This window comes from Bombus vosnesenskii, unplaced genomic scaffold (assembly GCF_011952255.1).
Source record: "Bombus vosnesenskii isolate JDL3184/JDL3185 unplaced genomic scaffold, Bvos_JDL3184-5_v1.1 scf7180000013320, whole genome shotgun sequence".
NCBI classification, from domain to species: Eukaryota; Metazoa; Arthropoda; class Insecta; order Hymenoptera; family Apidae; genus Bombus; species Bombus vosnesenskii.
In genome coordinates, this window is record NW_022882965.1 from 914,825 (window position 1) to 936,887 (window position 22,063).

General features: G+C 35.2%; 1 protein-coding gene across 2 annotated transcripts in view; it reads left to right on the forward strand.

Moving 5' to 3' along the window:
* LOC117235816 (diacylglycerol kinase 1) overlaps positions 1 to 22,063 on the forward strand; it is a 151,330-nt gene that overhangs the window by 69,620 nt on the left and 59,647 nt on the right. For both annotated transcript variants that reach the window (XM_033498179.1, XM_033498178.1), the window contains exons 2-3: positions 7,905 to 8,033; positions 14,486 to 14,574. In XM_033498179.1, the coding sequence (XP_033354070.1) occupies positions 7,970 to 8,033; positions 14,486 to 14,574 (153 nt within the window). In that variant the 5' untranslated portion in view covers positions 7,905 to 7,969. The remainder of the gene's footprint in view (positions 1 to 7,904; positions 8,034 to 14,485; positions 14,575 to 22,063) is intronic.

Genomic DNA, 22,063 nt, shown 5'->3' on the forward strand with positions numbered 1-22,063 from the left:
TATTTTAAAATCCTAATGTTAGGTGGCTTGCTCTGTAATTTCACATCGACCATATGCGTGACTTCAGTTTATTAAAAAAGTAATTCCTGCTGTCTATGAAAGACGATTATAATTTAAATAATTGGCTGCAGTTGTTTTTATGGAAGATTTCAATGTACAAAAATGTACAGAATGCGAAAATGTAAAAATGTAGAAAATATCCAAAGTGAAATTTTCGTTAAAATATTCATAGGGTGAAACAAATTTCTATTTAATTTCTAGTCGTATTCATGAAAATATAATTTTGCGTAAACGCCCGTAGTTTATTTATTAACGACGTATGATTGATCGAGGTCGATTGAAGTCCACGAATCCAAAGTTCTCTATTCGATCGATAGCCTAATCAAAATCGAAGATAGGAGCGCCATGGTTCTAATCGCGCTACGCTGCTGAATCGCTTATTCACGAGCTTTTAATTACTAGAACATGACCAACGCTGCCATGAAATTACTCCATTAGCAAATAAAAGCTGGCTTAGCTTTACGAATTCTACGTGTCTCTGGTTTAAACGCTCGTTGCCTCGAAATTCTCGCAACACGCATCAACTTTTCTCTCTTAAAATGCAACGATGGCGATCGATAGATTGATCTTTTTAAGTAAAATTCCCAACTATTTCTTTCTATTTATTTATGTGATCTAACAACGACGAATATATTTACCTGCATTGCATATTACCACATTGTGAAAAGACGTCTGCATTTGATTTTTACACTTGCTATTCTGCTCTTTCCCATTCGCATTGCTCATTGCACGTCTTTCGACAAGCAGCTGGTAGCAATAAAAAATTTCATTATTACACTGAACGTAAAGTGTAAATAAAAAATCATGTTGATAATTCGATAAAATAATAAAACAATAAAAGCGTGGAAATCGTACGTAGAAATATTCCAGTGGTTGGCATCGTGGTCCATCGCTCGAAGACGAGTGGAATACCCTGAGAAAACGATTGCCCGATTAAAACCATTCGTCATCGTTCTTCGTATTCTTTTTTATTGCGCGGTTTCCAATTTGTATTCGTAAAATGTAGTTGATAAGAGAAACAGGCGATTCAATATTCCACTTCCAAACGCAGATACGTGCATTTGCCCCGACTTTGACAGGGCGTCGATCGATCGAAAATGTCCGCATATTTTCCTATCTCGCCCGTTACCCGCATGATATATCGACCTACGTTGCCCGACGGTGACATCACGCTGAATGTATAAGCTCTGAGAAGCGGCAGTTCCTCCATCCGAATAGAGAATATTCGTTCGATTCGAATCGCACCCTAGCCAGTTGCATTTTGCTACCCTCGATCGGTTTCGTGACGAGCCATCGATATTTGTCAACCCGTTCCAACCAGATTTATCTTACCTAAGCTGTAAGGATGTTCGAGTAGCGAGCTTATCGATGCAATGACGTAAAGTCGCTTTACGGTTCTTGGAAAACACAGCGATGAATATTTGCTCGCAAGCAATGGTTATATCACATTGTATATCTCCAGCTATATAGCAATAAGCTATGGTAATATCGCACTGTAGATCTTTATGGAAATTGATACTTCTACGAACGAAATTAAATCTTTCCAGACGAATTTTATTTAACGAACACGTTATATTTTTTAATGAACACATTAATATGATAAAATGGATTACACGTAAGCCCGTAATATGTTTTATTATGATATTAGGTTGTCCGAAATGTTTCTTTCGTTTTATAAGGAAATAATAGACGCTCAATGTTTTTTGTTTTATATTAGTTTATCGACTTGTGCACGCACATGATAATAGAAATAGAACGAAATGGATCACATCTAATTCAATAAAATAATATAAAACAGAAATTGTTGTTCGTTTATTATCACCTTACGAAACGAAAGAAACTTTTCGGACAACCTAATACGAATACTGATTGGCGAGTATTGTCAAAATTACAGAATACGCTTTGCAAACAAATCAAATTCAATAAATAATGTAAAAAGGAAGTTGTTGTTCGTCTATTATCACCTTACGAAACGAAAGGAACTTTTCGGACAACCTAATACGAATACTGATTGGCAAGTATTGTTGCGAGTATTGTCAAAATTACAAAATACGCTTTGCGAACAAATCAAATTCAATAAATAATATAAAAAGGAGGTTGTTGTTCGTCTATTATCACCTTATGAAACGAAAGAAACTTTTCGGACAACCTAATACAAATACTGATTGGCGAGTATTGTCAAAATTACAAAATACGCTTTGCGAACAATATAATAACCCCGGTTACCTTATACCTTATGTGCCCTATCCGCCTTGGAAAAAGTATCCTACACAGGATTATAAAGAGTTATTGAGAATATCGAGATTGAGGGCGGGAATGTAAGAAGATGTGTGTTGTGTGCGTATAGGAAGTTGGCGTTGACCGTGAATAAATAACGTTTTAATTGTCTCGATAGTTATAATGACTGGAATACGAATGTTGATGCAAATTTATGTCTTCAATTGTGATTTTTATTTGGGTTAACTATTTAACCATAAACCACATGTCACAATGTTCCTTGATTCGCGACATTTAACGTTTTAACGACGGAATATATCAAAAAGCATCATATGAGACAATCACATTAGAACTTGATTTGATATGAAATATTGGGTTGTCAGAAATGTTTCTTTCGTTTTATAAGGAAATAATAGACGCTCAATGTTTTTTGTTTTATATTAGTTTATCGAATTATGCACGCACATGATAATAGAAATAGAAAGAAATGGATCATACCTAATTCAATAAAATAATATAAAATAGAAATTGTTGTTTGTCTATTATCAACTTATGAGACGAAAGAAACTTTTTAGACAAGCCTAATAAGTTTCATATATTTCGTTGAAATTCCTGAGATTTCCTGGAAAATATTGTCTCAGGTTGTGAATCTTTATGCAAATTCATATTTTCATAGCAGAGATAACCCTCGTTTTCTCACCTTAATTTGTCTCTTAACGTTAAATCAACGTAATGGTGGAATTCGATACAATGAGAAGATAAATATCCCTTCAAGTATCCCTTCAAATATAAAATAACGAAATATGCATAGATATTGCCTTTTTCACTTTATCGAAACGTGTGAAATTAACGGGAAAAAAGGAATGATTTAATTTTAATGTTAATTCTCTTTTTAGTAGAAAGTATCTCTTTCGCTTTAATTTAAAATTCCATGGTGTTTATCGAGAATATTCTTGGGTAATATTTCCTCGTGGTTCTTACGGAATTATTCAATCCCTGGGAATGTATAGTAGGAAATGTCTGTTGTAACATACTTCGGAGACCTTTTGCCTCGCAATGCAATAAAATCTACCTTGGTTTCTAAAGAGAAAGACAATAGAATTTATAAGTCGATAACGATTACACAAAAGCAACGAAACTTTCTGATTTTGTAAAATTCCTATTTGATTACTGACGAGATTACTTGTTTCATAAATCGAATATTTTATAATCGATAAACTAAGATGAAAATATTTTCAAGGGGAAATCCTCGAATAAAGAAGCTTCTCAAAAGTCACCAAAAAAAAAAAAAAAAAAAAAATGAAGCGTCTACAGAGAAGAATAAAATTCGAATGAAAAATGATCGTTTTTAATTACACAAACACAACGAGAAGCTTTTCACCTAGATCAGTCATGTAATCTTATCTTTCTCTCTTGCTTCTCTTCCTTTTTTCTTTTTTTTTCCAGTCGACACCTTTTAATTCTGTTCCCCTGGAGACTCGAGTAATTTCGAAAATTTCTTATTCCAAGTACTTGCGTTAGATAACATCAATCGCCCCTCGGATATCCTGGTAAACTTGTGACAACCATTATCTTATGTTAATTTAATCGGTCAGTCCTCTGGAAACCTGCTTAAGAAACCATTCTCTTTTGTTTATCACAAATTTTATATTGAACATAGTTATGAATCACTATTGAACGAATGATAATCGATGACTAACAATATTAAAATAATCAATCTTGTTCTTTTTAAAACGAAAACAAAAATATTCATCGTATTCAATGTAGGGATATCGATGGATACAGGTTTGTCACATCGTAAACGTCAGCAGCAACGAGAATGCTAAGAAAAATTCAGAAAGAAACAAAATTTTCGCTTTTCGAGTGATAGCATTGTTAGAATAATTGGCGAAATACAACATACGCGTGAGTAACGACGAAAATTGCAAGGAAAGAAAGCAGGAAGAGAAGTTTTCAATTTTCTCAACTAGTTTGCAGATCGATGAAATTCGCCACTGGCGTTTGAACGTTCTACGTCCACACGAATATTCTCTTATCTCGTTCTTTAGCTCTTTCAAATAGTCGACAGTGTTTTATTTAACGCCGCGGCACACCGCGCTGTATCGAGCGAGATCGGTTGCGAAGAGGTTGCCGATAAGAGACAAACTCTCGCGCAGCCATTCCGCGGAATTCAGCCGTAAACTTTTCCACCACAAAGTGGCAACTTTTGGACTATTTGCTCGTGAACCGATAATTTCACTCTTGAATCCTGTCGCTTGTCGACCCAGCCGTATCTCAGGTTTAAATCTTTTTCTTTTTCCCTCTGATGTCTGGATCGAAAGCAGAGATTCAATTTGCCTGGAAATTCTATAAAAATTTCAAATAGACCTGCGTAGCTAACGAAATACAGAATACAGAAAACGATCAGAGGAAACTTTGTCAGGTGCTTCTGTCTCTTTGGCAACTCTTTGTTACTCTTCTTTCCTTCCTTGTCGAGTGTTGCGCTGTTTGTAAATATTTACACACTCTGGAAATTGATATAATCGTACTCCTGTTACACATTGTAGAGATTTTTTTATGTATGATTGACATACATTGTTGCGACACACAACTAACTAACGACCAGTCAGACACAACTGATCGGTTGGTATCGCGAGCCTTGTACGTTACTAGCGCCCAAGGTGGAGGATTATAATAAATGCAAAGAGCGAGGTTTAGTTCACCTTATTTATCCCACTCAATACTCTGAATACAACTGTCTTTAAGTTCACTGGCTATCCTGTAAAATATAATGTTCACTGACTGAATACTGTTATATATTGACTCTTAGAATACTGGTGCAAGAGTGTCTCTTGGTGATGTTGCTGTCGTAGAGGAAGGTTCGTGGCGGGTGTTTCTCAAGTCTGTTCCTAACTGATCATTGGGTAAAGACGCATGTTTGAGGATGGGCTTCATGAAGGTTCGCGCGCGGGTGACCTTACGCTTGGGGAAACCCGCGTGTCCGGTCTTCCTGAGATGTAGCATAAAATAAAGAAGTTGCATGCTTTATGGGTTTTCTCCGTGGGGTCCTAAAGTACTCTGACTGTACAATAGGCCTACTGTTTATGATGAGTCCGCACTAGGATAGCGTAGACCCTTGACGGTCGTCCTGCCCGAGGATCGCATCTGGTTCACATAAAGCGTCGCGGCAATTACCAGGCGGCCACTCCAAATCCCGAACATACACATGTCACACTGATCAACACCATTAAATTTATATTAATATTATAAAATTATAATTTATATAAATTTATATTAATATTAACACAATGTCGACCGACCACGAGTAAACTCGTGATGCGCTTTTCTCGCGTCAGCGTCGTTTTCTCAGTGCGCTGATGGTGATGATACTGTGGATTTGTTGGTCAGCATACCTCGAGCTGTGTCTCTCGCTTATAAGACCCGTCAAGTTGCGTCCTTTGTTGTAAACAAAATTTCAACGATGACGGAACGTACCAATGAAGAAACTTTCAATGAATTAGACGCTGATGTTTTATCTGGTTGTCCGGGTGATTGTGAATCAAATTGTGGTGACTTGGAAAACGATACTGTATCGGAAGATAGCGAATCTGATATTAGACCAGCAAAATATCATTAAACCTACGTGTATGTTACAATACAATAAGCGCATGAAGGGGGTAGATCGTGCAGATCAGTTTTTGGCGAACAGCAGTATTTTACGAAAAACTTTAAAGTGGTCGAAAAAATTAGCATTTTTTCTGATAAACTGCACCTTGTTCGATGCATATAAAACGTACTGTATCTATCTGCCAAAAAATAAAACGAGATACACAAAATTTCTACTGGATGTAGCTAGAGAATGGATAACCGTGGATTCCAAGGAACGCAGCATTGCGCCTGACGCTTCTCGAATTTCTAAAACAGCTTCTCATAATTATGCATCCTTCAGGCTTTCCGGACAACTGAGAAACCACGTCTTAGAAAAAATAGTCACTGGCAGAAAAACAAATCCGACTAGAGCGTGCAGAGTATGCTCTTCGAAAGAAAAACGCAGCGAAACTGGATATATTTGCAAAAGCTGTTGCGTACCATTACACGTTGGTGATTGTTACACTGTTTATCACAGGAAAAAGAAATATTAAACGTTGAATAATAAATAAAATTTATTAAAGTTTATTTATATTGTTTCTCTTGCACATGCAATTACGAAATAATAGCCGATGACATGAGATAAATTGTCAGTAAAATTGCTGGTCAATAATATGTTAAAACGTACAAATTGTGATGTTGCAAATATTCTTTAAAACATACGTATGTGAGCTTGTGAGAAGCCAAAACCGATTAACTCAATTTGTTGACAATTTCTCAGTTTCGTTACGTAAGTACACGATTAATGTTCGATACTAAAAAAAATAAGTTGTTTCTATAGTTCATTTATTGTAAATTCGTATATTGCAAGAAAGTTGCACAAATAATAGTAAATTCTATATTAAAAAAATTGTGTTTGTAGTCTTTCTGCGTTTCAACTTACGAAGTTACGTGAATGTGGCTTCTGAGCAGTTTCTATAGACACCCTAAATTTTAAAAAATAATACTCGTAACATCGCATTTTTATACTTTTTAATATACGCAGTTGATCAGTGTATGTTTCGAGGAACTCATACGTGGAAAAGTGAAGGGAATCGTATTCTTGAAAAATCTGGATTCCTTGTTTTCAATGCACGTCTCGCGTCGTCAGAAATTGGGCCGAGAGGACCGCAGTTTACTCCATTTGATGCGAATAGAGAGAGAGAGAGAGAGAGGAGGGGACGCGACAGGTTTTCTAAAAAGGTAAAACGGATATTCAAGTGAAATGCTTTATAGGCTGGTGGTCCTTAAATTTACGAAGCTCCGTAGCCGAAGTTTCCAACCTGGAAAATTCAAGGAAAAATACAATTCTACAAATAATAGTTCCGAAGAAGAGAGAAAAATAAGAGAGAAATAAAAAATGTCGTTTTTATAGAATTTCTTACAAGTTTACGGCTACATATACACGATTACAATTACACATATTGCAACGATTACAACTCATATCGGTGAAGCATTTATTGCACAAATTACAGCGAGCGTTGGAACGAGCGTGTTTACGAGGTAATTACCTGGCATTTATCGAATAATCGCGACCGAGTTATTCGTGTAATAATGCGCGTTGCACGTTTAGGATGAATGTTTGAACGTTCATTTTAAACATGTGAAATATTCATCAGAAGGAAAAGAACGAACTTGAGCGATGGTTGTCGATGCAAGGTAAAAAGGTCTCGTCTATCGTGTAAAGCGGACGTTAAGTAGCCGCGAGTGTACTTTGTCGCTAGTCTTCAGACCGCCAAAAAAGATAGCACGTTACGCTTTACGTATTATTATATTACTTTGCAACATTTGCTTGAAAAGTACACTTTGAAGAAATTATCGCAAAGATGTTGAAAACCTTAAAAAAATTATTGCAAAGATGTTGAAAATATTCAAGGAATTTGGAACTTTGAAATTGTTTATTAAAGCAGTCGACCTTATCACGTGAATTTATAGCATATGAGACTTTTGTGCGCCAATATCTTCGCGTACAATGGGATTGAAAAGCTTTCCCTAATCCAGCGATATCTTTCCATCTACAGGTGACGACTTTCAGCGTTGGACAACTGGGCGTTCGTCCTGCGGGAGACAAAGACCAGAAGTAAGGATGGCCTTTCACTGGGATAAGCTCTCACCGGCAGAATTTCAACAGCTCCAGGATTTAGCAGTTTGTAAGTAAAAAGTGAAACGGACGGCTGGTTGCGAGTTTAGCAAACTTTGTTACCGAAGCGACGCTGGTCAAGGAAAGATCGTGTCATTTGTGCAATGAGTTTGCACTGATACAGTTTCTTTATCTTTCGAGCGAACGAATGTTACTTTCTTTGCTCATTCGTGTTGCGTGCATGAAAAGAGTTGTTTGCATTTAGATGGATGTGAATCTTAGGAAGATTAAGGGTGTGGCGAAAGAATGGCAATCGAGAACCCAAGTGAAGATTTCGAACATTACATGGACATTTTACGAACCTCGTAAAAAGAGGTAAATGAACAATGTGGCAATTGAAAATATTGCAATAATTCAGCTTTGAAATGTAAGAAGAAGTGAAGTTCAAGGTTCAAGGAAAGAGCAGTCAGTGCGATGCTGGTTCGGATTTCTAAATTGATCTGATAATACTTTTCAGTAATTCCGTTCAACCTGCCGATAAGATTAAATGATTTTGATGAAATTTTTGGTAAAAAATTAACAGCGAAACTTATGCAACGATCTAACATCTTATAAAATAAAAATGTTTTTAAACTTAACACGTAAAATTGTAAAATTGCAAAAACGATTGCAACGCATAAACGCGTCTAATAAAGTGAATCTCGAGGATGTCAACTGAAAGTCATGAAATGTCGGGTTCATTGTTTATGGAATTATGGAAATTCACGCGACATCGGCTGGAAGGAAGCGGAATTTATTCCAGCCGCGTTGCACGACACGTTTGTCTTCAGAATTTTTAAATTTCGAAACTGCATTTTTCTTGTGTAAGCCAAACGAAATTACCTAGTACCTATTACGTTATTTCATTGACATCATAAACCACATTGCCTTCGTTATTCACTTTAGAGAAAACTGCGCTTAAGTAGTACGTATTTGTTTGTCTGACCATAGTTAACCATTTCTACTTATTATTTTGCCAATTTAAAGTGTCATCGATGCAATACATCATACAAGAAAGACGGAGAATATTTTTACATAAAGAAATAACTGTATCTGTTGAAGTAACTACTTCAAGAAAAACTCTACATCTTTATTTATGTACATCCATGGCCTGAAGACTGCTATTACGCAGAAATATTCTAAATAAGCAGAGGTCCATATTATTGTGCCCTTGAATATACATTATGTTTTGGGTTGCAAGGTCTGGGAGCAAAAGAACTAATAAACAGATTTCTGTTTATGTTTCTTCTCTAGCTAAAGCTATAAGATTAACTTTTTTGGTAATGTCCTTTTGCTATAAATCTATGAACGTGCTTCCTATCGATTCCATTGTATTGTAAGGATATGAATCAGCATAAACTTATACATTATACCGTAGTAACGTAAACTATTATGATTTATTTACAATGAATGGATTGTACACATGTCGATTAAACAGGAAACGATGATTGTCTAACAGGAACTAATCACAATAACGTACTATAATTTAGACAACTCAATGGTTCATTTTCAACTCTCGTCGCCACGGATCCAACACACTCTCTCTCTCTCTCATGCGTACCACACTCTGTCGACAACATTAGCAACATTATCTCGACAACACAACTCACACTCCTTGACTTGTCGATTCACACTCCCTGGTTTCTCCACTGACACTCACCGTTAATTCGTCTTTCTCCCTTAGCACCCCTTTGTCTTTTCTTAAGCCCACCACGCACGTGTTCCGCATCTGCTCTTGACCAAGGTCACGTAGTCCTTTTTCACGAAACTATTCGATTGAAGGACCGACGACACATTGATAGGCCTGTCGGCACTTCGACTTTCTCGCGACATTGTTTATGGTTCAGCCGATATCTCTTAGGTCTTTTGTCTGCGATACTACGTTACTTATACTTGTAGCTTTATTCATTTTAATATACTTTTCTATTACAAATTCATCCACTCGTTCTTCAATCAGTCAATCTCAACGGTATCTAAAAAGTTAACGATTTGTGTAACAAGTGGAAAATTAAAAAAGAAAAATTCCGATTGCTATCCAATATCCTGAACACAGATTTGCCATTTTTGAGAAGAGCAACAGCCAATTTCCCGATTTTGGTGCGGATACGTGACTTTCCGAACGGGGCCGTTAATCATGCGAAACGTTGGTGCGCGATCCATCATAGTTCTTGTCAATCGCCTCGAAAATGCCGACTACCTAAAAATATCTTGCTCGTTAAGTGCATTATAACATCGATGTTTGGTAGATTAGACCAATGGTCTGCTATTATTAGTCAATTTATCGGTGTTGTTTCCTCTGCAAACAACTGAATCCCAGATGTCCGATCGATTGTCTTTCTATTCTATAGCTCTCGTGCTTTTTCCTTCTTCCTTGCGGCCAGACCTGGCCAATAAACCGAGCGAAAACGCGCCTTTATCCCTTGTCGTCCCTTTTTTCTCTATGCCTGGCTATTCGTTCGAAAGCTCAGCCTCTACTCCACGAACCGAGTAATATTGCGTCGATATCGTTTTAATTGCCAACGCCAGAACCACCACGAACTGTTGACATTCGTCCCGGTGAAGTTTGTTCATTGGCTGGGTCAAGCATCCTATCGATAAAGACCGGTTTGCGGTAAGAAGCATAGTCGAAGAAATTGGTATACGTATACAGTCAGGAATAACAATAAATGGATAGGTAGTGGAAGTAGGTATTATTATGTAACATAGTTTAATCGAGCCGGTACTAGTGATATACAGGCGGTTGAAGGAAAGGAAAGATTTAAGAAGCGAAAATATAGAATAACAATTTCGTTTGAGGCTTTGTTTTCGAGAAATCGACTTTGAATTTTCACCGGGCATTGCGTTGTAGTGTTCGGATCTCACGTAGATCATTGTCTCGATGCAATAATATAGAATAGAAAACAAAGAAAATGTAGAATAAAAAATTTTTTTTCATTTTTAATTTTTCCATCGAGACAACTATCTACAGTGAGATCCGTTATAACGAGACGTGAAGTTCACGCGTACCGAGCGATAATTCAAAGTCGATTTTCTCGAAAACAAAGCCTCAAACGAAAAATTTTTATTCTATATTTTCGACTTCTTTTTTCGCGTAGAATCATCCCCTTTCCGCTTGTACTATCAGTTACCAACCACCCTGTATATCCTTATATCAATAATTGGGTAAATAATTGAAATTAGTATTTACATTTTCTTGTAAACAAACTATATTTAACGAAACTTCATTGATATTTATTTCCACTGTTTGTTCACTTGACTGTAATTGTTGAAATAAATATACAGATAAGCGTTCGCCTAAATTCCAATATATTTCTTCCGCCCAAATTCAAATGACCCAGCCTTGCGATTTCCCAGTGTGTATTGGATCGGCAGCTAAGTGATTGCGGATTTTGTCATTAGATGGTATTGACAAAATATGCAATCACTTAATCGCCAACCCAATACTTGGTTCTGGTTTCTCGAGCTGGGTGTAACCCTAAATTCCATATCTTTTTCCTTTGCTTTGGCCAGATCTATTATTTTTCCCTCTGGTGGAACTGGCAAAGTCTCTACCTGTTCTGTCAGAATTACTACGCGGATTTATTGGAATTTAAGCAGCTACGTACTACGGTAGTAAGGTGGTAAAATCCATACAATATCATTGGTTAGGTTGTATCAGCAATTATATGATGCACACCGTGCGTTAATCGTTTCAAATGGGTTTCAGTGTTAAGTAGTATAAGGCGCTGAAGCTCAGCCAAATGTATACGGTACGGTACCGTTGTATTCGTTTGCGGAAAGTTCTCGTCGTGAGGTTTTTTCCTTTAGCTGTTAATTATAATGATCGTGGAATCGTCGCAGAGAACACCACAGGTTTCCGTATAATGTTAGGTCGTCCGAAAAGTTTCTTTCGTTTTATAAGGAAATAACTGATGCACAACTTTTTTCGTTTTATATCATTTTATCGAATCCATTTTGTTCTATCAAAGTAAAGATCACAACGTTTGACAGATTAGGTTCATGTTTGTATAAAAATGCATCGTTGTAAAAGAAAGACACTTTTCGAAAAACCTAACATATAGAGGGAGTGCAGCGTTTTTGGAAATTATTGGTAATCTGGAATACCAAAATATCTAAAAAACTAGTAACGTCATCTGATCTATAACGTCACAAATAATAAGGGCGAATGACCCGTGAACCACTGGTATTTGTGAAAGGACTGTAATTTTGAAATTTTCGATTCTATTTGCAGGGTAAAAGAATATCAAATTGCGAATGGTTTTCAGCAATTATTTCGCTGTGGTGGTGATTAGAATATGTCAAAACTTTATACTAAGATCATTTAATCTACTCGTTTGTATATTAATTCTATGGTTTCATGTCAATTTTGCGAATATTTCGAGGATACAAAATCTGACGCGGAATTTTAGATTTTTATGTGATATTGCTAATTCAGAATACGTAAGATAAACTTACCGAGAATGCTATGTATCTCTTTTACAACGTGAATTACAGCGAAGGCAAGAGAGGAGAAACGCGGTTGCAGTGCTTCATGAGTGAAATGTGGCTGCATTGTATTAAATATGTTATGACTGCGGAAAATTACACGTCTAACTACTACAAACAAATTTTGAGACATAAGATTGATATTTATCTAAGATAATTATTCCTATGCTGTGAATTTTCTACTCGATTAAATCCCAAGAGGAAATAATTTTATTATTTACTTGTTCTTCATTTTTATATTTATAACAAAGGTAAATTGCAATACCGCTAGTTCAAATTGTCTGCACCGTAACAAAATCATTACCTTTCTCTATTTTTACACCAAATGTTCACATACTTTTTGTTTTCCATTGTTACTGAAAGTTTGGAATATAAAAATTTATTAGTTTCTTTATAATATTGCGCACTTTTTTTTTCTTGGTATCCTGTGCTGTAATTGTTTATTCTTCTTAAACAAACTGATATTCCAAATACGCTGCACTTGCTGTATATATTTATAAACAAATACCTATATCATTTACAGTAGTACGAAATCCACTGACATAGTTGTACCTGAGTATTACAGGATACTCCTTGTCCTTGTCGTTATCAGTTAATGAGTTCATCAGTTAATCAGTTAATCGTTATCAGTTAATAACAGAGAAACAGGCAAAAAACTGAGGTTTTGTAGAAGAAATATTGTAAAAAATATCGTGTGAAATTAAAGAGTGATATCAGTTTCAAGATGAAGGAAAGAGGGAAAGTATCTCTTATTTATGGTCAGAGACCTATCTGCCAAAAAATAAAACAAGATACAACAACTTTCTACTGGAAATAGCTAGAGAATGGATAACTGTGGATTCCAAGGAACGCAGCATTGCACCTGACGCTTCTCGAATTTCTAAAACAGCTTCTCATAATGATGCATCCTTCAGGCTTTCCGGACAACTGAGAAACCACGTCTTAGAAAAAATAGTCACTGGCAGAAAAACAGATCCGACTAGAGCGTGCAGAGTATGCTCTTCGAAAGAAAAAACGCAGCGAAACTAAACATATTTGCAAAAGCTGTTGCGTACCATTACACGTAGGTGATTGTTACACTGTTTATCATAGGAAAAAGAAATATTAAAAGTTGAATAATAAATAAAATTTATTAAAGTTTATTTATATTGCTTTTTTTTGCACATGCAATTACGAAATAATAGCCGATGACATGAGATAAATTGTAAGTAAAATTGCCGGTCAACAATGTGTTAAAAGGTACAAATTGCATTGCACTTGCTGTATATATTCGTAAACAAATACCTATATCATTTACAGTAGTACGAAATCCACTGACATAATTGTACCTGAGTATTACAGGATACTCCTTGTCCTTGTCGTTATCAGTTAATGAGTTCATCAGTTAATCAGTTAATCGTTATCAGTTAATAACAGAGAAACAGGCAAAAAACTGAGGTTTTGTAGAAGAAATATTGTAAAAGATATCGTGTGAAACTAAAGAGTGATATCAGTTTCAAGATGAAGGAAAGAAGGAAAGTATCTCTTATTTATCGTTAGAGATCAGTGTCGGATGAATCATTTAGGACTTGTATACTGCCACTGGCTATGTATACGTTATACGAACAAGCAAGTAGTTTAGCTATTTTTGAAGCTACAAGCAACGTGTGTTTTGATCAGGAAATTCGATCGTTTCGTTAATTCGCGACTGAGAAAACACGTATCTTTTGAAATTTCATAAGCTAAAGTTGTTTTATTGTTATCGTTAGGTATTAATTATTATTGTTGTTTAATAGGGTGGCGATTTCTTCTTTTTTTTTTATTAAATGTGTAGAATTGTAAAATTTTCGCAACTACGAGGTCGAACGTAATTTCATTGTAGATTCTAAGCAGAGAACACAATGCGCTCTTCGGCCATTGCATTGCTACTCTGGAAATTGTATTTTCTGTTCCGGTAAACAGGAAGCCACCGGTATTGCGTACGGCAAGTCACAGTTGCTTTTAACTTCATTGTTTCAGATTCTGCGCGAAAGCTACAAGATGTCCTCACCGAATTCTGCGGATCAAACACAACGCCCAGCGGTGCGCCGAAATATCATCCAGATGGTGTAAGTTGAGTCGAAATTCTCTATTGATTATACCGTTGAATCAATCTTCTTGTTGAATTTGAAATTTACTCTGGTTCTTTAATATTTGTTATGGTTTTATCGCCCACTCGTCTTCGTTTCTTTCCGACTTTACCAATTTGAATGGAAAATTAAATTATTGCCATGTAGGAGAATTATTTTGAGTTAATTCATACGAAAATGTTATTTTTACAAATAAAACCGTAACCATTCGTATAGTTCCTTTAAAACATCAAAGTAACTTCTACATAACTCTCTTATAAGAATTTACGTTATTTATAGCAAATATGATTAATAATCAAGGATAAAATTTAACAAATATAACTTATTAAATATAATTATGGAACATTTCGCATACAGCAAACTAAATATGTGTAATATTGTGAAGGATTCATTGGCAGTGGGAAAGTGCATTTTCTTTGATGAGTACAAGAAACAGTGCCTAACGTCAATATTTGCCTAAAGAATTCTATTGTGAATCATTCAAAGTCTTACGAGTATACAATAGCGTAACGTATAGGAGCATAAAGATTTCTCTATTAGATTTTCTCTTTATCCACAACTTATAATATTACCATATCAATTTTTCTACCGAAGCTTTTAAAATTACGTTACCTGTAAAATATTCTCTCGACAATTCGGCCAAGTATCAAGATGCTATCGCGGTGTCATTTGAACATGAGAATAAATTAGTCGCCGTAAAAAGAACGATACGGCTAATGATGATAGAGAAAAATAAAGAAACGTTGTTGAAAACGTCAAACGGTTCTCATTAATTCTTGGTCAGTTTCAACTTAATCTTTAGCTTTACTATTCTTAGTTGCGTGAATGAAATACTCCCGGAGGATGGACGATATTCATGAAACGTGCGCGTTTTTAAAAAAGAAACAGAGAAAATAATTGGATGAATCAACGTCATCGCAATAGCACGAAAATTCAGCAAAGTGGCAAACGGTCGAGTAATACGCTGCGTGCTTGAAAGCTTTAATTCCGAGAGCACGACGTAATTTCATTACAATTTTTTTTTTTTTTACATTTTTTCGTACAGTCGTTGAAAGTAGTCGCGCGTCGACTAAATTTCCACCGATACACGAAATAATGCGTTCGCAATCTGCATTTTGCTTCCGCTTCGTCGACCTCGGAATTCATGCGAAATAAAACGATCAGAATGCAGGCGGATAATAGCGTAACCAAATAATCGTTGCAATTCTCTCGTAAACGTCTCTGAATCACGTTCGAACATAATCACGCAATGATTATTTTATTTTTGATTCTTCGTATATTTGTCTAGTTATTTTCTCTTTGGATATATAGAGGACTTGTGTAGAGAATGTTTGACCGTGAGATTTATTGCACGAGATTACTCGTTGTTGAAACCATCGAATATATTTAAAAATAATTCAATAAATTAGCATACGGACAATATTCGCTGAGACGCTCGTACAGTGTATAAGTCGGAAAATAAAATCGCTGATAAATACTCGATAAATGCTCGATAGATACTCGTACATACTGATCGATAACTGTTAGATAACTTGGTTGATAACTGATTCGCAGGACTAACAGATAACTCTCTTCCTTACGATCGCATCCGTTTATTTATACTGGTCGAGGAGAGTCGGAAAATTCAAATTCGTCTTTGTTCGACGTTGTCTATTCATTTTTGCATTACGTGTATCCCAACGATCTTGATACTCCGAGGCAAAACAAAAACATGATTTGAATTATCCTCTAACACATGTGCCGCTACAGATATAATATACAGGGTGGTTGGTAACTGGTGGTACAAGCGGAAAGGGGGTGATTCTAGGCGAAAAAAGAAGTCGAAAATGTAGAATAACAATTTTTCGTTTGAGGCTTTGTTTTCGAGAAAATCGACTTTGAATTATCGCTCGGTACGCGTGCACTTTATCACGTCTCGTTATGACGGATCTCACTTCTATACGTTATAACGGATCTAATTTTTATTCTATATTTTCGACTATATTTTATTCTATATTCTATATTGTAAGCCGAATATTGAGAATATACAGGGTGGTTGGTAAAAGGTGGTACAAGCGGAAAGGGGGTGATTCTAGGCGAAAAAAGAAGTCGAAAATGTAGAATAAAAATTTTTCGTTTGAGGCTTTGTTTTCGAGAAAATCGACTTTGAATTTTCGCTCGGTACGCGTTATAACGGATCTCACTGTAGATCGTTGTCTCGATGGAAAAACTAAAAAAAAAAAAAATTAAAAAATTAAAAAAATAACGTTAATCGAGAGAACGATCTACAGTGAGATCCGTTATAACGAGACGCGATAAAGTGCAGGCGTACCGAGCGAAAATTCAAAGTCGATTTTCTCGAAAACAAAGCCTCAAACGAAAAATTGTTATTCTATATTTTCGACTTCTTTTTTCGCGTAGAATCACCCTCTTTCCGCTTGTACCACCAGTTACCAACCACCCTGTATATATAAGCAAAAGATTAAGAATATATATATATATATTGTTATCAATTAGAAATGTTAGATAGCAATAATAATTGCCTTTATCTTCATATGTGGAATTTCGAGGAAAAAGTTTTCTAATCAAACAAAATTCTAAGTGGAGTTTCTCTCCAAATTCGTTGCACGTTGCAATTTCAAACTTTTGCAAGCGAGGCAAATTATTTTGCTTTGACTATTGATAGTAACATATGTTTCGTATAATTTTGTAAATAAATGCAAAATACACTGAAATTTAAGTATTTACACGGAAACTCGAATAAGTTATACTATAATATTATAGTAAGTTCTGTCGATAAAATAACACAGTTTGCTTAACTAATCGTCAAGAGTCAATATTTTTTTTAACGATAACACTCTTGTCGATAGGAAAAATAAAACGAATTTGGATCTCTGTTGGGCCAAACGACGCACGTTCGAGTGTGATAGCGTCGATTTGGGGGCGAAAACGTGAACAGTGTGTGCGAAAACACAAGTACATGTACGTAAAGCACATCGTGCGGTATAAACTCGCAATAACTCGCACCTGTTCCCGTGGACCCAGACATATTCCCACTGTAATAGCTACAGGAATAGTTTCGGATTTTATGGGACGCGTGTTTCCTCGATGCATACTAACACGTTCTAACCCTTTGCGTGTAGTTCACATATACAGTTATATCGATTGCATATTTGTCGTTGTATTAAAAGCGGTTGTACTGTATGAAATGCGGCATCAAGTCACAGCAAGACCGGTGACTTTACCTTTTATGGCCACGAGATTTTCCGTCAAAGGTAACGATTATACCTTATCCGCCAGCTTTATATGTTGCTTCGTTCTAGACGCGCATAGCTTAGCGCATGTCAGTGAATAATATGCGATATATTGTACCATGTCTGGGAATAAATTTCATAGATTTTACTGTAATAGCTATATGGTAGCTATATGTAAATAAATCATCATTGTTTAAGAAATTCATTGTTAGTTCAATTTAGTTCAAAAGAGTGACTGTCCGTTTACTCGAAGATCTAAATTTTGTAATCCTTTATATTGTGAAAATTCTTTAAACACTCGTTCAATACCAGAACAATGAATGGGAATTTTGAAATCTAAAATGAACGAATGTGCAATTTTCGAGATCCAGTGTTATGCTCCGAAGAGAAAATGATTGTAAATGTCTGTGAATTTGTTTGTACAATAGCTGTTTTTTCACTTTTCGATTTTATATCGGTAAAAGAAAGACAAAAATCTGGTAACACATTACGCATTATCAGTAGAAGAGCATAGACGGTTAAAAATAAGTAATACGAATAAAAAAGTTTAAACCTTCGTCTAAATTGTTTAAAAATATTTTGAACGAATTATTAGTAAATATTCTGTTGTATCCACTTATTAAATCACAATGTTTTGTAAAAAAAAAATCAACAACACAATTAGTCTCACGTCGATCAAAAGGCAGCTTTGACAGCATATTGAATTTTAAAATTATCTACTCCGCTATAAGACACGAAAACTATGACTCATCGAATCTTCCTTCGTGGTCTTCGAATAGTTTCGTTAAAAATTCACTTCGCTGATTTTAGCTGCTAAGGTTACGCTAAATCCTGTAGACGTTTCGCTTTCAAAGCGAATGTTTCTACTAGCCTCTTGTTCCACGGTAAACGCGCAACAGAACGATGTCACGATGTTATCCATTTTGTTGCTAGATTTTAAATCATCAATGTTTGCTAAACAACTTGTCACTCTTTACTTGTATCTTTTTATTCGGGAATTTGATATCCGAGCCTCAGTGGCAACGTAACTTTAAACTCTTGACTGTCGTCTGGAATTTAACCACCGTGCTGCGTGAAATATTCAGCCGTGAATACTCGAGTAATATAATCTGCAACAACTATGAAATTAACATAATCAACACGTGGAAAACTTTAAAGCAAGTAAATTAGCTAATTTATCCGTATGAAAAGAATCAGAAGAATCATCATATTTTTATAATATTCAGGTTGTTATAATGATTATAAAAATATTAGAAATCGTAATATAATTATATTGAGATTGTAAATATTGTTAAATATATCTATGTCTACTACGAAATTAAAGTTACGACTTAATTACTTGTGAAACTATAGATAATGTTATTGTATTAACTATGGAAGTTCTAAATTAAAATTCTCAAAATCCTGATCTATTATCATTTACAACCTACCATATCTTTGAACTTAATAAACGGTTTACTTTTAATCAAATATCATTGACACCAATTTAGATCAAAACTAAGAAATCAACAAAATGGACTGGTCACGTTTACTCCCAAACTCCAATAACATAAACATAATGTATCATTGATATCCATTGACAAAGGTTCTAACAGAGAATAGTTTTCAATGTTTGTCAAGACATAACGTTAATAATAATCGGTTATTAGGGGGACTTACGATGACAGTCTCGGACGCAATGATAAAACTATGAGAATAAGGGTTGTTATCGTAGTCGAAGCGATAGCTGATAATGTTCCTTGACTGATGGATTGTCGAGTGGCGCATCAACCACGGGGGAAGCCGTGAAAGGCGAGTATACATCGTTATCCGGTACCAGGATAACGATCCTTTATATCGAGCTAGCTTACACTTCTATATTTATTTCCCTTTCACGATTACGTCGCCAGCGCCCTGAGCAAATATTACGCAAGAGATTCCTTCATATCCACATCTTCTTTTCTTTCTCCTCTCTTACCCGTTTTCATTAATTAACACTACAACTACCGATTGTTAACACGAAGCTATTTCTACCAAAATTGGTCAAACTGACTGGTCTTTAAAAAATGCATAATAATAGAATATTTTTATATTTATTGATTTATTACTTTCTTACAGAAGCAATTCCATGTTATGTGGTGCATGTTTGGTATTATTAATCCATCTGAGACCACGATCGACCTAAATAAGGGTTGACACATTTATAAAATTGTAGAACCAGTCGTTTTGACTGCTGTGGTATTTCTAGCGATCGATTGGGAATTTTCCTGATAGCCGATATCATCATATCGAATGATACGTGGTATAAATTTGAAAAACGTGTGGCAAGTTGTAGAAAACGAGGAAACTGGTTAATTGGGATTCGATAAACAGATTGCAGGACCCTTTTACACTGACAAGTGCGTCATTTTGACTGGTACTGGTATAAGTAGACTCAATATAAAATTATTTTCAGTTTGAATATATAAAAGACAAAATAAAATTCATTATATTCATTACATCATTGCGGAAAAAATATAACATGAAGTAGGAATTTTAAAATAAAATTGTAGAACCAGTCATTTTGACTGCTGGAGAATTTCTAGTGTTAGCATCTAGCGATCTAGCGATCGAGCGGAAATTTTCCTGATAATTGATATCATCATATCGAATGATACGTGGTAAAAATTTGAAAAACGTGTGGCAAGTTGTATAAAACGAGGAAACTGGTTAATCGAGGCTCGACAAACAGATTGCAGAACCTTTTTACATTTTGACAAGTACCAGTCGTTTTAAGTAGCCTTGATACAAAATTATTTTTAGTTTGAATACATAAAAAACAAAATAAAATTTATTATATCGTTCTTTTAGTTATCGTTGCGAAAGTCATTACACCATGAAGTAGAAATTTTAAAATAAAGTTGTAAAACCAGTCATTTTGACTGCTGTGGCATTTCTAGTGTTAGCATGTAGCGATCTAGCGATCAATCGGGAATTTTCCTGATAGCTGATATCATCATATCGAATGATACGCGGTATAAATTTGAAAAACGTGTGGCAAGTTGTAGAAAACGAGGAAACCGGTTAATTCGGGTTCGATAAACAGATTACAGGACCCTTGTACACTTTGACAAGTACCAGTCGTTTTAAGTAGCCTTGATACAAAATTATTTTTAGTTTGAATACATAAAAAACAAAATAAAATTCATTATATTATTCTTTTAGTTATCGTTGCGAAAGTCATTGCATCATGAAGTAGGAATTTTAAAATAAAATTGTAAAACCAGTCAATTTGGCTGGTGTGGTAGTCCAAGTGTTAATTCTCTTCTCGTCCATTTTACCATCGATGAGTTTATTCTCCCGTAATGCGAAGATAATCTGTCTGCTTAAACGATCCTCTCTTTTCGCATTTTTCATTCGTCTATCACAGGATTTGTGTGCTTCACGTAAGTACAATTTGTGTCGTTTTCGTTCTATTATGTGCACACGCACACTGCAGAATGACACACATGGATATAAATAGCAAGGGAGATTCTTTGATCGAGCGAAATTACTGGCTCGCTTTTATCCACGAAACTCACCGAGTGAGAAAGAAGTCCATCAGGACCATCTTGGCATCTGAGGAAATAACATCCAGTTGAACTAACTAAGCGATCAACGATGTAATTCGAGCCTTCTTGTTCGTCGATAATCACTAAATTCTTTGCGATAAGGTGACAGACAAAGAGAGACAGAGAGGCTAGAAAATAATTTTGAGTAATTAATCTCTTTATAAGACGCTCGAGTTGTACGGAAACTTGAAACAATTTAATGTAATTAATCTTCGTTTACATAGGACCGTAAAGCGTATAGTTGTAAACAAATGACGCCGCTACAGATTCTATCAGTCTTCGTTTAACAAATGTTTCTTGCAAGATACGATGTTGGCAAAAAAATGTACGTTATTTAAATGGAAATTTGATTGCGTTTTTCTTTTAGAATTCTGTGTAATGGTAGATTGTATTTCATTTTTTACTATTCTTCACTGAATGTTAAAAGAAATAGAAATATGAAAAAATAATCTCCTCGAAAATAAAATTTCGTATGAAAAAATTATTCTGTGTTTTCGATTTATTATATTTTCACCTAGAATCACATACTTCCTGGTTGTACATCAGTTATAAATAAAACGATCATCCAGACATCCTAGGTTTAAAAAAGGAGATTTGAGAAAATTGAACATATTCTCTAGGAGCAAATATTTTTCAAATTAATGTTATTCTATATTAAAATTGTAT